General features: G+C 39.1%; 1 protein-coding gene across 1 annotated transcript in view; it reads left to right on the top strand.

Annotated features, from left to right (window-relative positions):
- Positions 1-13,421, top strand: part of ARHGAP6 (Rho GTPase activating protein 6) — a 312,065-nt gene that overhangs the window by 267,203 nt on the left and 31,441 nt on the right. The window contains exon 3 of the mRNA XM_062515112.1: positions 5,265-5,336. Within this exon, the coding sequence (XP_062371096.1) occupies positions 5,265-5,336 (72 nt within the window). The remainder of the gene's footprint in view (positions 1-5,264; positions 5,337-13,421) is intronic.

The raw sequence follows: 13,421 nt of genomic DNA, 5'->3' as shown, positions 1-13,421 counted from the left end.
AATGGCTAAGTAAAACCAGCACCCTCTTCTTCAGCAGAGCAGCCCCAAGTGCATATTCAGAAGTAAATTTGCTTTATATAGTAACCCAAAGAAGTGGCTGCCACCACAGTGTGCAGCTTTCAATGAATGAAGTGCAGCCTTGCCTTTATTGTGCTCTAAATTCAACAGAATTTAGCAGTGTTTTCTGATTGACACTCTCAATTACTTGCAGTATTGCACAGGCCAGAGAGACTGCAGCTTGACATTTAGCACACAGGCTGGCACTTGGGAAATGAGTTTCTCTGGATGAGTGAAGTGAACCAATGAGTGCTCAAGAGAGGTCTGACTTTGTGCTTTGTGATGCCATTGGTAGTAATTTTCAAGACATAATTGATTGCAATCTTAGAAGATATATTCTGATTTTTTTTTTCTGGAAGTGCTGTTAGATCAAATTACTAGTGGTTATTAAGAAAAATGGCCATAAATAGAATTAGAATTACTACAAAGTAGTTTAGAAATCTCACAATATCAACCTTTTTATCCGTTTCTGCTTTGATAATTGGGCTACAGGTCTGGTAATAATCACTGAGATAGGTCCTCTTTTTATACTGTGTGAAAATAACCCTTAATTGTGGAATTTGACAAATATTCTTCCCTAAATGGACAAGAAACTCATTTCTCTCAAGCAAAGGAACTTGCCAATAAATGGGGAGGGAAGTTATCTTTGTTCTACAGCCCTGTCATCAGGACTTCATCTCTTATGTCGAAAGCCCACTGAGTTAAATTAGTTTAAGTGATTTGTATGAATTTGTGAATTATGTTTCTGAGTAATAAAAATTGTCCCTGCCTCTAAGTAACATAAAAGGAATATCATTCTTACAGATAATCTACCCACCCATGTATAAGGGAAGTGCTGAAGAATCCTGTTCTTGTTACGGGTTCACTTCAAGCATATTTGAGAGGATTTTTTTTCATTATCTGAAGCCTAATACTGTAATAGGGTCCCACTATTTAGTGTCCCCCTAAAAGCTTGGATGCTGTTGTACCATTTTACTGCATAATTTATTAATTATGAAAAGTATATTGGATTAGGGTTTCACAGGATAATGACTATCAAGTGACATAGTTTGAAACTGTTGGCTAAGACTTCCTGGGTATTGACTTAGTGTGCCACAAACTGTATAATTATGAGCTAATTCCCACTACCTAATATGTGATGCCTCAGCTTATGCTGATGAACACTTCTACTTCCAAATAGACTGTTCATTTCCATAAATAAAAATTGAATAAAGAAGTACTGGAAGTAAAGAGTAACAGGATTTAGTGTGCATTCCATCTTTTTCAGTCATAGAAGTCATAGGTGGTCTTCTGCAAAGCAACAGAATATTAATTTTAAAAACTTACATAGTTCTCTTTATTTTCATGTTAAAGCTGAAGTTCATATATCCTCAGTGTGAAAATGACTTCTTATCACCTTGTTTGTAGAACCATGGTCTCAATTAGAGAGAAATCTAAGCCCTCAAATGGTCTGTAGAAAATCTGGGATTTGTTAGTATAGATGGTGAAAAAATGGTGTTAGTGATGACACTGCAGGTGAATTTCAACTTTAACCTGAAATATTTATGTTTTGATAATCTTAGAAGTCAAATTGTTCAATTCTTTTCAAAAGTCAGTAGATTAGTACAAACAATCTTCTGTTTTGTAGGCTGTGTGGTTCACTGACAGAGTCCTAAAAAGATGATCTAATTTTTCAAATAGAAAAGTCTTTTTTAGCATTAACTAAACCTGGAAGTGCTCACCACTTTGGAAAAACAGGTCATGTAGCAATTTAATGTGCACTCAGGGGTCTGATTCTAGACTCTTGGTCTTTTAAATATTCATTGTGCTAGTCTTAATACATAAATGCATTGCAGTGAAAAATGCAGCAAACATATAAATTAGTAAGTACTGAACAGATCAAGTCCATTTCTGACAAACAAACTTGATCTGCACAGGTACTTTCACCGGTGTCCTTCAGGAAGAACAGAATGATTTAGCAAAGGAAAAAAAATGCAGCTTCCTTCAGTGTGACAGTTGTCGTTTGAGTGCTTCTCTAGTCCTGCTTATGGTCTTGAGTGGAATTTGTTGAAGGAGCAGTGTATTGTTGATCTACAGAAAGAAGACATAAATTGACAATTACATACACAGAAAGATAGATAACAGCCCAAAAGCTTTATCACTATATGGTTTAAACTTTCCCAAAGTGGAAATTAAAAATAGCAATCCACCTAATAGCACTTCAGATTGCTACAATACTATTTTGCACAAGTATTTGCTAATTAATTAAAATACATACAGTAGGTATTAAGTGTGGGTAATAATGCTTTGCTTGTTTCTCAAGAATGTTTTGGATAATAATTATATTCTCAAAACCACACTGCAGCTAATAAGTACGAAGCGTTATTATTGTGAATTGGGTTAATTTAATATGTAAAACTGCTGGAGTTGCATAAGTCTTTAAACACATTTTGAATATTTCAGCAACATTCATGCCTGATGTGCCCTGTATTAACAGTAATTTGAAAACATATTTATATGTACAGTGTATAGACTGTAATTTATCATGTCTTTTGCTGGGGAGGAGGAGAACTTGAACTGACCTGAGACCTCTTGGCAGATCTTCTAAGCTTTAGCTTTTTACTGAGATTTTTCTCAGCCATATTTTCATATGCAACTCTTTTTGCCATGGGGTAAAATGTAAATGATCATAGCAAAATACTGCATTTTACGTCAATTTTGATTCTTTCTCTCCTGTTTTTATGTCTTAGAGGACTTCAGTGGGATGTCAGAATATCAGTAAATGGGCTTTTGGTGAATAAGGCTCTGTGACTTCAGAGAAATTCTAGTCATCTGTCAAAGACAGCCTGTGAAACATAAATTTGAATTTATAGCATGGAAAATAATTTGAAAATTGTTTTATAGATATAAAGCCAGAACACAATGGTAGCAGGGAACCTTATAAAAACAAGCTATACTGTCAGGTGTATGTAAGCAGGCTACCAACTATTCATATTGCCAAGAGGTGAAAGAATTTCTTTTAAAAACTCAATCTTAGCAACAGGAACTGTCAGAAGGTGTGAAAAGTCTGGGCTTTTCATCAATCAGAATATGATTTTGAGTTATAGCCTTGTCATGTGGCCAAGAAAAAAGGAAAATCTAATCACAGACCATATCAGGCAATGAATTACCACCATTATATTGCTGAACTCTCCTCCAGAGTACCTTATCCACGTTGTCAGCCTTATTTTGGTGCAGGTGTGGGAAATGGGGAGTTAACATAACCAACACATGGCAATTGTATCTTGAGGCAGGAATGGACTATCTGAGTTGTGAGTGCTAGGAACCCTTCCATCCAGAAGGGCTGCTGGTATCCTGGAGGTGCGTCAGGAAGAGCTTTGCCAGCAGATCAAGGGAGGTGATCCTGCCCATTTTCTCACCCTCAGAGAAGCCACATCCAGAGTGCTGTGTCCAGCTGTGGGCTCCTCAGCACAAAAAAGACAATCATTTACTGGTGAGAGTCCAACAAATGTCTGCAAAGATGATGAGGGGTCTGGAGACACTAAGGGACCTGGGCCTGTTTAGACCTGAGAAGACCTCATCATTCCATATAAATATCCCGAAGGTGGGTGCCAAGAGGATGGTGCCAGACTCTTTTCAGTGGTGCCCAGCAACAGGACAAGGAGCAATGGCCATAAACTAAAACACAAGAATTTTCCCCTCAACATAATGAGGAACTTGTTTACATTAAGGAGGTCAGAGCACTGAAACAGGTTGCCCAGTCTCCCTCTCTGGAGGCATTCCAAACCCATGTGGACAAATTCCAGGTCACTCTGCACTGGGGGAGTGTTTGGACTAGGTGATCTAGGAAGGGACTAGAGATCCCTTTCAACTGTAACCATTCTGTGATTCTGTGGTATCCTGGAAATAACTGCACAGGGCAAGTGTGCAAGGGGATTCAGTACAACCACCATTATAAAAAGTGAAAAAAATGCTGCCTTTAAATTAAAAGGATATTAATTGGCTATAAAAAAGTCAGAATTTGTTGAGAAGTCTGTTGGGTAATGTTCTGGACTTGGTTTTCAGTAGGATTTGATGGAAAAGTATGGAGAAATAGCTTGTGTTCTCTCATGACCCCTAATTGCAAAGATGAGAGTTCATAAACAAAGATCCACTTTGCTCTTTCGTGGTATGTTCCTTGCTACAAAAACCACTTAAGACACTGGCTTACAAAACTAGAAACATGTGTTGAGAGAGATTACTTGGTGTCTCTCTTGCCCTGAAAGTGAAATGGATATGGTATGCTCGTTTTTGAGTTTTTGCTATATTAAAAACTAATAAGGGAAAAGGTACATTCATTAAGCTTTGTCTAGAGCAGTGTCTGCATTAGCATATCAGTCTCTGTAGACCCTTTATATTGCTTTGGAATTTGAAAAATCCAAAAACTACAGGTTAAAGCAGGCCCCTGACTTAATCCCTTGTATTTGTTGAGGCATAATAAATAAAATTCTGTTACGTTGACTTTTCAATACAAAATATGCTGCTGAAGGAAATAATGATAGCCAGCCTTTTGATGTTATTGCTTCAAGAACCAACCTGCCTCTGGTATTGCTTAAAACCTTTGGTCCTTAATACCTTCTTGAAAACTTGGACGATATATCGGTCATCAGAACAAAAATTTCTCTGAGGCTCTAATCCATCTGTACCAATCTGGACATGCTGTACCCAACTGCCAGGTTCCAATACAAGTTCAGATGGGTCATGTGAAGGTGGTCAGCCATCACCCAGCTGGTGTGGCTGGTATGCAGAACTTTATCCTGGATGTTAGTAATCCTCGCTTGCCAAATACCACCTTTAGCTCCACACCTGAATCACAGTTTTGTGTCCATGGATGAAGGCTATCCAGTATCTTTTAGGTTTATGTTGCGTTACTGTCAAGAGCATCCAGCAAAAAACTTCCATTGGTAGCTCTTCAGTGACCACACATGTGTAAATGTGCCCAGCAGCATGCAGGGGATAAATTTGTGTTCCCCAGTACAGCCTCAGTGTTCGGGTGAGCAAAGCCACACTCCTTTGGGCTGGAGGACTGTGATGGTCCCCAGCCTTTGTGAAATATGCCTCCCACCCTTCCTGATCCCCAGTGCTGTGACCATCTCACTCCATGTTCCTACAGCTTGTGCAGCAGCTTGTTCACGGTTAATTCTCTTCACTTATTTCCCTTTTTTGTTTTCTTTTTTTGCCTCTTACAGATGGACAAAAGAGGAAGAAGTCATTAAGAAAGAAACTGGACTCTTTAGGAAAGGAGAAGAACAGAGACAAAGGTAAAATTAGAACATATTTAGTGATCAGGTCTTAGTTTTGTATATGAGATTTCCTTAGTCTGATACAGACTCTTTGAAGTAGAATGTTGTTGAGCTGATATACTGTCTAGGTATTTATTTTCAAGTTTAAAAGTGTGTTTTATCTTTTCTGTTTGACTTTAGTATAACTCAGATCTCTTCAACTGAAAGGTTTTGGTTTATTTTTCCTGAGGGGAAAAAAAAGGAAGACTTAAAGGACTGCATCTTTTCTCCAATGTTCTTTCTCCCCATTTTCACCATCCAATGCAGAATGTGGTCTGTATAACATGTTCCAGTTCTTTACCTGCATTACTCTCAATTTACAAAGCACAAAAACCCAGCACTGCCCAAGCAAGTCAGTTGGTGTGTTTTTTCATTCTTTAACCTTAGGAAAATAGCCATTGTTTCAAATATATAAATGCTTCAGTGCTGCTGATCAGTTGGATTTCAATGAACTCCATGTGACAAGGATTTACAGATATGGTAGTACTCTTTTGTTTGGACACTAATCAGCTTTAAGGGCTGGGCCCTAATCCAAGACCTGAACTTGACCTGTAATTTGGAACCATTTGAACTAAGTCTAAATACTGAGACACTGGAATGTGTCTGTGAAATTGCTTGTAGGTAATTGTGTATCTAATTTTGTGTTCACTTCTGGAAAAGTTCTGGAAAAATGGTTGTAAAACTCAGTATTGATATCTCAGTTTCACAAACGTGCACACAAATGCAGGAATTTGTGACAGAGGAAGTGACCTGGTTACTTTGATGTCCTCCTCACTTTTATTCTAGTTTAGAAGAAGAACGGAACTCTGAAATTCCACTGAAAAAACTAACATCCCCATTTCCAAGTTAGTTTCGATAGCTGTCAAGAAGAAAGTACTTTCAATTTTTATTTGTTGATGACTTAAAATACATAATTATTATTATTATTATTATTATTATTTTCTTGATTTAAAATTGGTGATGGGAAATTTTCGTATTAATCTTTCTAAAACTGAATGTGCCCTAACTCATTGGTTTGATATATCCAGTGGCTTCCTGTATTATTACATTGAAAGTACCAAACTTTTCATTTGCTACAAGAATTACTTGATATATGACTGAGGCCACATGCAGGAGGAGTCATTAAGGAAGATATTTAATGATTTTTACAGCCACCTTTGGGGAAAAATCTTTCTTGCACTGTCCTATTAATGCATTACATTTGGTTGCATTGCAGTTAGTCAATCACTGCTTTGCCATGTTTTTCTTCTGTAGTTATTCATGCAGATAAGTGTGCAAAGCAGCATAATTCTGTGCAAAACCTGCCCTGCTTTTCAGTGTGTTTGCCAGATATTGATCTTCATAGGGCCTGTGAGGTGCTGTCCTGCATCAGAGAAGGCTAACCACATCCTGCATTTTCATTTCGTCTCTCACAAATTTTTGGTGTACTAAGAGCTTTCATCTTTCATCCCTTACATGTATGATGGCTTTGGTAGTCTCTGCTGAATGTTTCTCTTTAGAAGTTCTTCTGAAAGTTAAAATACATTTTTGCTTTTTATTTTTTTTCTCACTATTTTTTTCCCCTCACATGTAGCAGATTTTAACAATGATAAATTGCTTTGTTAATTCACCAAAGCCAGAATTTTGCTGTGTCACCCAGACTTTGTAGATCTTTGCAGTTGCACTTTCAGAGTTCCACCAATGTTCTTCGGTGCAGTGCTTTGAGAAAGGAGTGTGTCCTTTAGGTGATGGATACAAATCCTTAACCCAGAGTTGGTCTTTGTTCCACTACATTCTCTGTTGCCAAACAGAGAATCTTTCAAACAGTATTTTTTCTAATATTACCTTGCTGTGTTTTATTTCAGCTAACCTTTGTTTCTAATAATTACACAGCTGCATCAGTTGAGCATTTCAAGATAATACTATATTCTGCTATTACAATTCTGTTCAGGGATTTTCTTGTGTGTCTACCTTGCATGGTTGCATTTATTCTCCATTCAGTTAGTAGGTTTGGGGACATACTTTATTATTATTCTGAAGGGTTTTCTTTGTGCACTTTGCCTTTTAGGGCTCACTAGTTGCCACAGTAAACATCAGCATTTTGTATTTATTCATCATTGCTTGAATTTATCTACTTCCTGGTTTTCAGCCTAGCTCATGCTATCTGGTTAACTATTTTTAGAAATCACTATGCTGATTCTCCTAATTTTAATTCATTTTTTCTTTTTCAGATGTTTCAAACATACACCCATCTGCTTTTATCCTTTCTCTCCTATATCTCACTGTCTTATTCTGAGTTATAGAGATGTTTTACATGCACTCTCCACTTTGAAAATATTATAGGAGCACCCTGTGAGGGGAAAAGACCCCAGCACTTCTCAAACAATAGAATCTGCATTTCTGTCCTTCCTTTAGGAAAAACTTGGGTTGGTCAGTAAGGGTCCAGGAAATTGGAAGGAGTCACGTTCTGAAGAGGTTGTGTTAGCAGAGTGAAAGGAAAGGCATATCTGCCCTTACTAATGGCCATCAGCAAATGTTAGGCAAAAATAGCCCAAATAGCAGCATGTGGTGTCTTACTTGTCAGGTTTTCTGGTCTTGGTTGGTTCTGGTATACTTTTCTCTGCCCTTCTGAGTTATTAAAGATCATCTTCCACTCAGGTACTTGCTGAGCAGACTCTTAATGCATGACAGCAGAGGGAATGAACAACCAGGATTGCTGGTTTGTGCCGTGGGGGCCATCAGCCTGGACAAGTGGTTGAAAGGTGGCTCTTTTCCTGTGGGAAGCAGCAGTATCAGCATCTCCTCCAGCCTCAGGAGTTAGAGGGAACAGTATTGCCCAGCTTTCAGCTGACGAGTTAGCTCTGGAAAGAAAAATGTAAGGCTTTGTGCTGCTTGTCTGCATAGGGGTGAGCCTGCTATGCTCGCATCAAAATTGAGGCCCCACCACCTTCCTTGAGCAGTGGCCTCCATGTCACCTGAAGTCAGAGTTAACCTCCCTCGACATGCCTTTCACAGCAAGTTTATTCTGTAAAGAGAGTGTATTCCATTTCTGGGCAGCTGGTCCAGGACAAACACTGTGACCATGGGTGTGCTAGCAAAAGGCTGGGAGCACGCACCCAACCCAGACAGGTCCCTAGTCCTCATGCCTGAAAGGAATGCCTTCCTTCTGTTTATTTTGGGGGGTTTGTAGTGGGTTTTTTTAGTAACCAGTCCAGCTGCACTGTTGTGAGAAAACCACAACAAGACCAGGCCACAGGATGCCGGAGGGGAAGCAGGGAAGCTGATTGCCAGACACTTCATATGGAGGAGATGCAGCTGCCTTAATGCAGACTTCATTTCCATCCTTTCGGCATCCCTTTTGTAAACACAGTTGCAGTTGGGAGAGTAATTAATTCCAAACATTTTGCGTTTTCCCTGTCCCAGCCTGGGAGCCCCCACATACCTGAACAAGTAACAGCTGAAGGAACCATGTTGTTGGTCCTGCCCAGGGTGTGTGCCACCTGAAAATCTCCTTTTGCAAATCAGACTCCTCAAGATTAATCCTGACAATCATGCAGCACCATGTGATCATGTGTGTGGGTTGCAATCAAAGAAGACAGGGATTTGCCTGGCACAGGAGGCCCCAGAGGTGGAAGCAAAGGCCCACCATGCTGATCACCAGGGATGCACAGTGGAAGCTTCACTGCAGCTCTTGCCTGCCAAACCCTCTCCTTTAGCACTGGTGTGCACTGAACTGCCCCACGATGCAGCTTTCTGGGGTTTCTTTCTCTGGAGAGGTGCCACCCCTCTACAATTAGTGCACAAGACTGCTCTTTCCCACCCACCCCACCAGGTGTCTATGCTTCAAAGGCATAACCAAAAGGAATGATACTTATTTTTTCTAGGACTGTTTGGAGATTCAATAACTTGTATTTTAGGACTCAGTCCAATCTATAGAGTTTTTACTGTCTAAACTTCAGATTTTATTTAGATGGATCAGTCAACCTCTTAAGTGAGGGTTTCAGCAACTTGTCAGACTTCTGAAGGTCAATAATGATATCACAGTAAAATTTAATGCACTTTAAAAGAGTTTTATATATCTTTATCCTTTTTTATATCTGTCAACGTTGCTTTAAAAGGGGAGAAATTGTAAAACAAGTGTTTTTTTCAATTGTTATTACATTCTGAGTAATTCACCAAAGCAGGATATAGCAAAACTTGCTGGATGTAAACAGTCTAAACAGGAGAACAGCACTCCACCCAGGCATTTAAGCAATATTTTCAGCTTCCATCATTCAAGTGTTTTTGCTTTACCCGGCCTCCTTGTTATTAATGGCCATCATGACCCTCAATCCTACTGTCTACAAATGTCTCCAAACATTGGGTTTGGCTGCTGACAAACAGTACTCAGGCTGAAGGAACAGTAACATGTCCAGACTGCTTGGAATAAGACATTCTGCTTGGAATAAGACATTCTCAGGATGCTGTGCATGCTGGCAGCTGGTGGCAAATCCCTTATGAATTCAGTACTGATTTTTACAGCAGCAGAAGCAGAGTCTTTGGCCATCCCTTGCCAGTGAAGATGGGTTCCAGCATAAGCAGGCCTACTTTTAAAGTACACACAGGCATTCCTGAGAGAGAGATGCCTCCCAGAAATTACTTGTCCTAGAAGATTGTATCAGCAAACCAAGTTGGTTTTGCCTTGGTTCTGGAATACCCAACAGGTTAATGAAGAGACCTGCTCAGAAATAATAATCACTTGTTATGTGATTGCTTGAATAACTGAGAATCATCCCTTTTTCTGGTGTTTCTGCATGGAATGTAAATACTTGGCAGGTTAATCTGTGAGGCCTTAGCAGAGCTGCTGAATGCAGGACTTCCTGAGAAAAGACCTTCCTGGTAACTCTGTGGCATATGCAAGTCCAGCAGATGTTCGATTTTTCTTTAGTTCAGAATTCTTGAAAATGTCTTTTGTGTTTACTTCCCATTCGTGCTCAGTAAATTAAGGTGTATTAATTAATGTTTGCATTTGTTCTCAGTAATTCAGCCTATTGTGGTGTCCGTGTGCCTTGGCACAGCCTAAGGAGGGAGCTGAATAAATGAAGTTTCTTTTTTATTGTATTTTATCAGAACTTTTTAAAAGCCATTCCACCGCTTTACCATGCCTCTATAAAACCTTTGAATATGTTTCTTATGCTCTCTAGGCATAAAAAAGGGTTTTATTAATCCACATTGTGTCATACTTTGTACTAAAGCCAAGTAAAGTACCAAGTAATCTCTTTAATTTTTTGTAAAAAAACCCCAGGCCTACTCCCAGAAAAAAAGCATAAGTAATTGGGAGGGCCTTTTATCACTCCTTGAAGGTCAGAGAGCTCTGAGTAGCTGGAGAAGAGATTTTTCAACCACAGAACTGACGCTGAGAACATTGTCTGATCTCGAATCTCCTGGAGTCAATGTGGGTTTTGAAGAACCTTGATACAGAAGGAGTTTTGTAATTCCCATTATCGACTGAGTTGTCTGTTTTCCTTGTTTTCTGCTTCCATCACGCTCTCTACAGATCTGAAATAATTGATTTCAGGGAGATTGACTTAAAGACCCCATTTAAATATCCCTTTAAAAGCATGTTATTCTCTGATATCTATTCCTGTCATTTAAATAGATGTGGTACAAGCACCTTAGTAAATCTTGGTAATAGGATTTTAGCAACCCAAAACTAGCATTTATGATGTACTTAAGAAAAAACTCTGAATGCTAAGGACCCTAACCATAGTTACTTTTCACTTCATTAGTATTGAAAGACTCATTAGAATCTAGAATATAGACCTCACTGGTTCTTAATAGACTGTTAAGCTCCGTGGGATGGAAAGCAGCTTTCACCAGCTGAAACTTCAGAGAAATCTTTTAAACCATATTTGGACAGGGTGACATGAGGTCAGGTAAGCTATAACCATGTGGGTCAACATCCTGAATATTATCATTTGATTAGCAAAAAAAGGAAGGTTTGGGATCACTGAAACTCTTATTTGATCTGGCTAGGAAATTTTCTGTGACATGCTGCTTTTTATTAGAAAATGATGATTTACCACCAAAGAAAGATTTCTTAGGAACATATCAGTTTCGATCACAATTTTGTTAAGAAACTTGCCTCTGCTGCAAGATTGACTTTCTGGTAAGAGAAATTATGCACTTCTCCAAAACAGTAATTTGTCTCCTTTGCCAGTAAACACTGAAAACTGGAATGTATTAAGAGTGATGCTGGTTAAGAATACAAGTCTGTTTCCAAGTTGATTGCCTAGTTTGCCAGGTTGTTTCACATTTCTACATGATACTTTCTACAGGATGTCTTTTGAGCTGCCCAGTCTCCTCACTGAGTAAGTGATCAGTTTTTTGTTGAGTTTACAGAGAATAACTAACTTAGTAACTTTGGCACTCAGTATATATACAACAGACCAAGGTATGAGCCACTGCTTTAAGGTACATTTTTTCATGCAAATGAAACCTCATGTAATGATCCCCAGCCTACAGCTGTAAAAAGGCAGTTTGTCCTTCTTCCTTCTGAGACCAGAGCCTCAAACCTGTACATCTTGTGACTTAAGTGACTTTCTCTCCCATCCATAGGTTTCTAATTGCCTCACAAGAGTACAGCTTTTCTTTTTTAATGAATCTGAAATGTCAGAAGGGCTAACATTCATTCTAATTACCTGTCCAGTGAGGAAGTTGTTGGGATTGAATGCTTCTGAAGAGTGGTGGGTAGCACATGCTCCCTGCCAGCACAGCACATGGTCCAAGCACACGCATTTTGGTGGGAATTTGAGGCAGTCTGCAGAGGGGGTAACTGATTCTCTTAATTTCAACAAGTGAGCAAAATGTTACTGGGTTTGCCAACTCTTTAATGTAATTACCACTGCCAGCCAGCACCACTACCATCTGTATTTAATCTGAAATTCAGCCAGTTGGTTTTCATCCAGTTTCATATCTCTGCCAGACACTGAGAAATCGAGGAAGCGGTTCATGTCCTCTGAGAAGGGCTACATCAGAGCAGCCTGGAGTAGAGGCTCATTGTCTTTCCTCTGGCCCACTTTCAGCAAGAGCAATTTAAAAACTGGAATCCCACACCGGAGAGTTTCCAAGGAGGGGCAATGCCTACCTCAAAATTCCAGCCTTCACACACTGAAGTCAGGTAGAGGGTCATTTTAATAAAACTTATTTAATGAAGCAGTGTTGAGATCTCATCTCTTCTGATCTTGCCCCAGTTGATGTAGGATCAATGGCACCAGCATGCTGTTGGGCATCACATGAGCTAAATACTGCTGTCCTCTCCCAGTTTGAAGCACAAGCAGCTCTGAGCCAAAACAGAGAAATATACTGTGTTGGCTTTCCTCACGAAAGGTAGAAAGACAAATAAAAAGGGGTGCTGGGAGTATAAGAAAGCACCCAGTTAGACAGCCAGAAGGGGACGCATGTTGCGTATGTGTATTTCAGATTTGTCATCTTAAATGTTCATTAGGAAGATAATTCAGAACAGTAAAAAAAGTCAATATTAATACTGTCATAATTTAGTAGACACACTCTGCTGAGTACAGGAGGGAAAGGTCTAACTGAACTCCCGGAACTGGTAATCTCCACATTGCTTGATCTCTGTGTGATGATGTTCTTGTCCTAAATTAAATGCAGATGGTTTTAGGTGTCATTCTACTAACAGGTCTCCTCCAGAGCTGCTTGATATATGAGGCTCTGCTTCCTGATTTAGTTTTGTCTGGCCACTGAAGTTAATTCATGTCTTAACATTTCATCCTTCTAAAGAGCAGGAATGTTTCTACCAAAACAGAACAATGGGCTGTTGTTTCTTTAGTGTGATAGACTAGTAGTGTCCTCATTCAAGATTCTTAAAATATCCTCTTCTTTTCAATGCCTTACTTTAATGCAAATCCAGATGGAAGTGTCATCAAAGACCTAGTCTAGTCAGACTTAAAATCCCAGGAGGAATTTTAACCTTTAATTATTTACGCGATTGTGGCAAAAGAGAAGTGTAGTATATAAGGATTTTTCTGTGTGCTTCTTTTTGTTATAATTCCTTTTTTCGATGCTTAAATTTGGTTTTAATCT

This window comes from Cinclus cinclus, chromosome 2 (genome assembly GCF_963662255.1).
Source record: "Cinclus cinclus chromosome 2, bCinCin1.1, whole genome shotgun sequence".
Classification (NCBI taxonomy): Eukaryota; Metazoa; Chordata; class Aves; order Passeriformes; family Cinclidae; genus Cinclus; species Cinclus cinclus.
The sequence above is the reverse complement of the archived record's forward strand: the minus strand, read 5'-3'. Positions and strand labels throughout refer to the sequence as shown.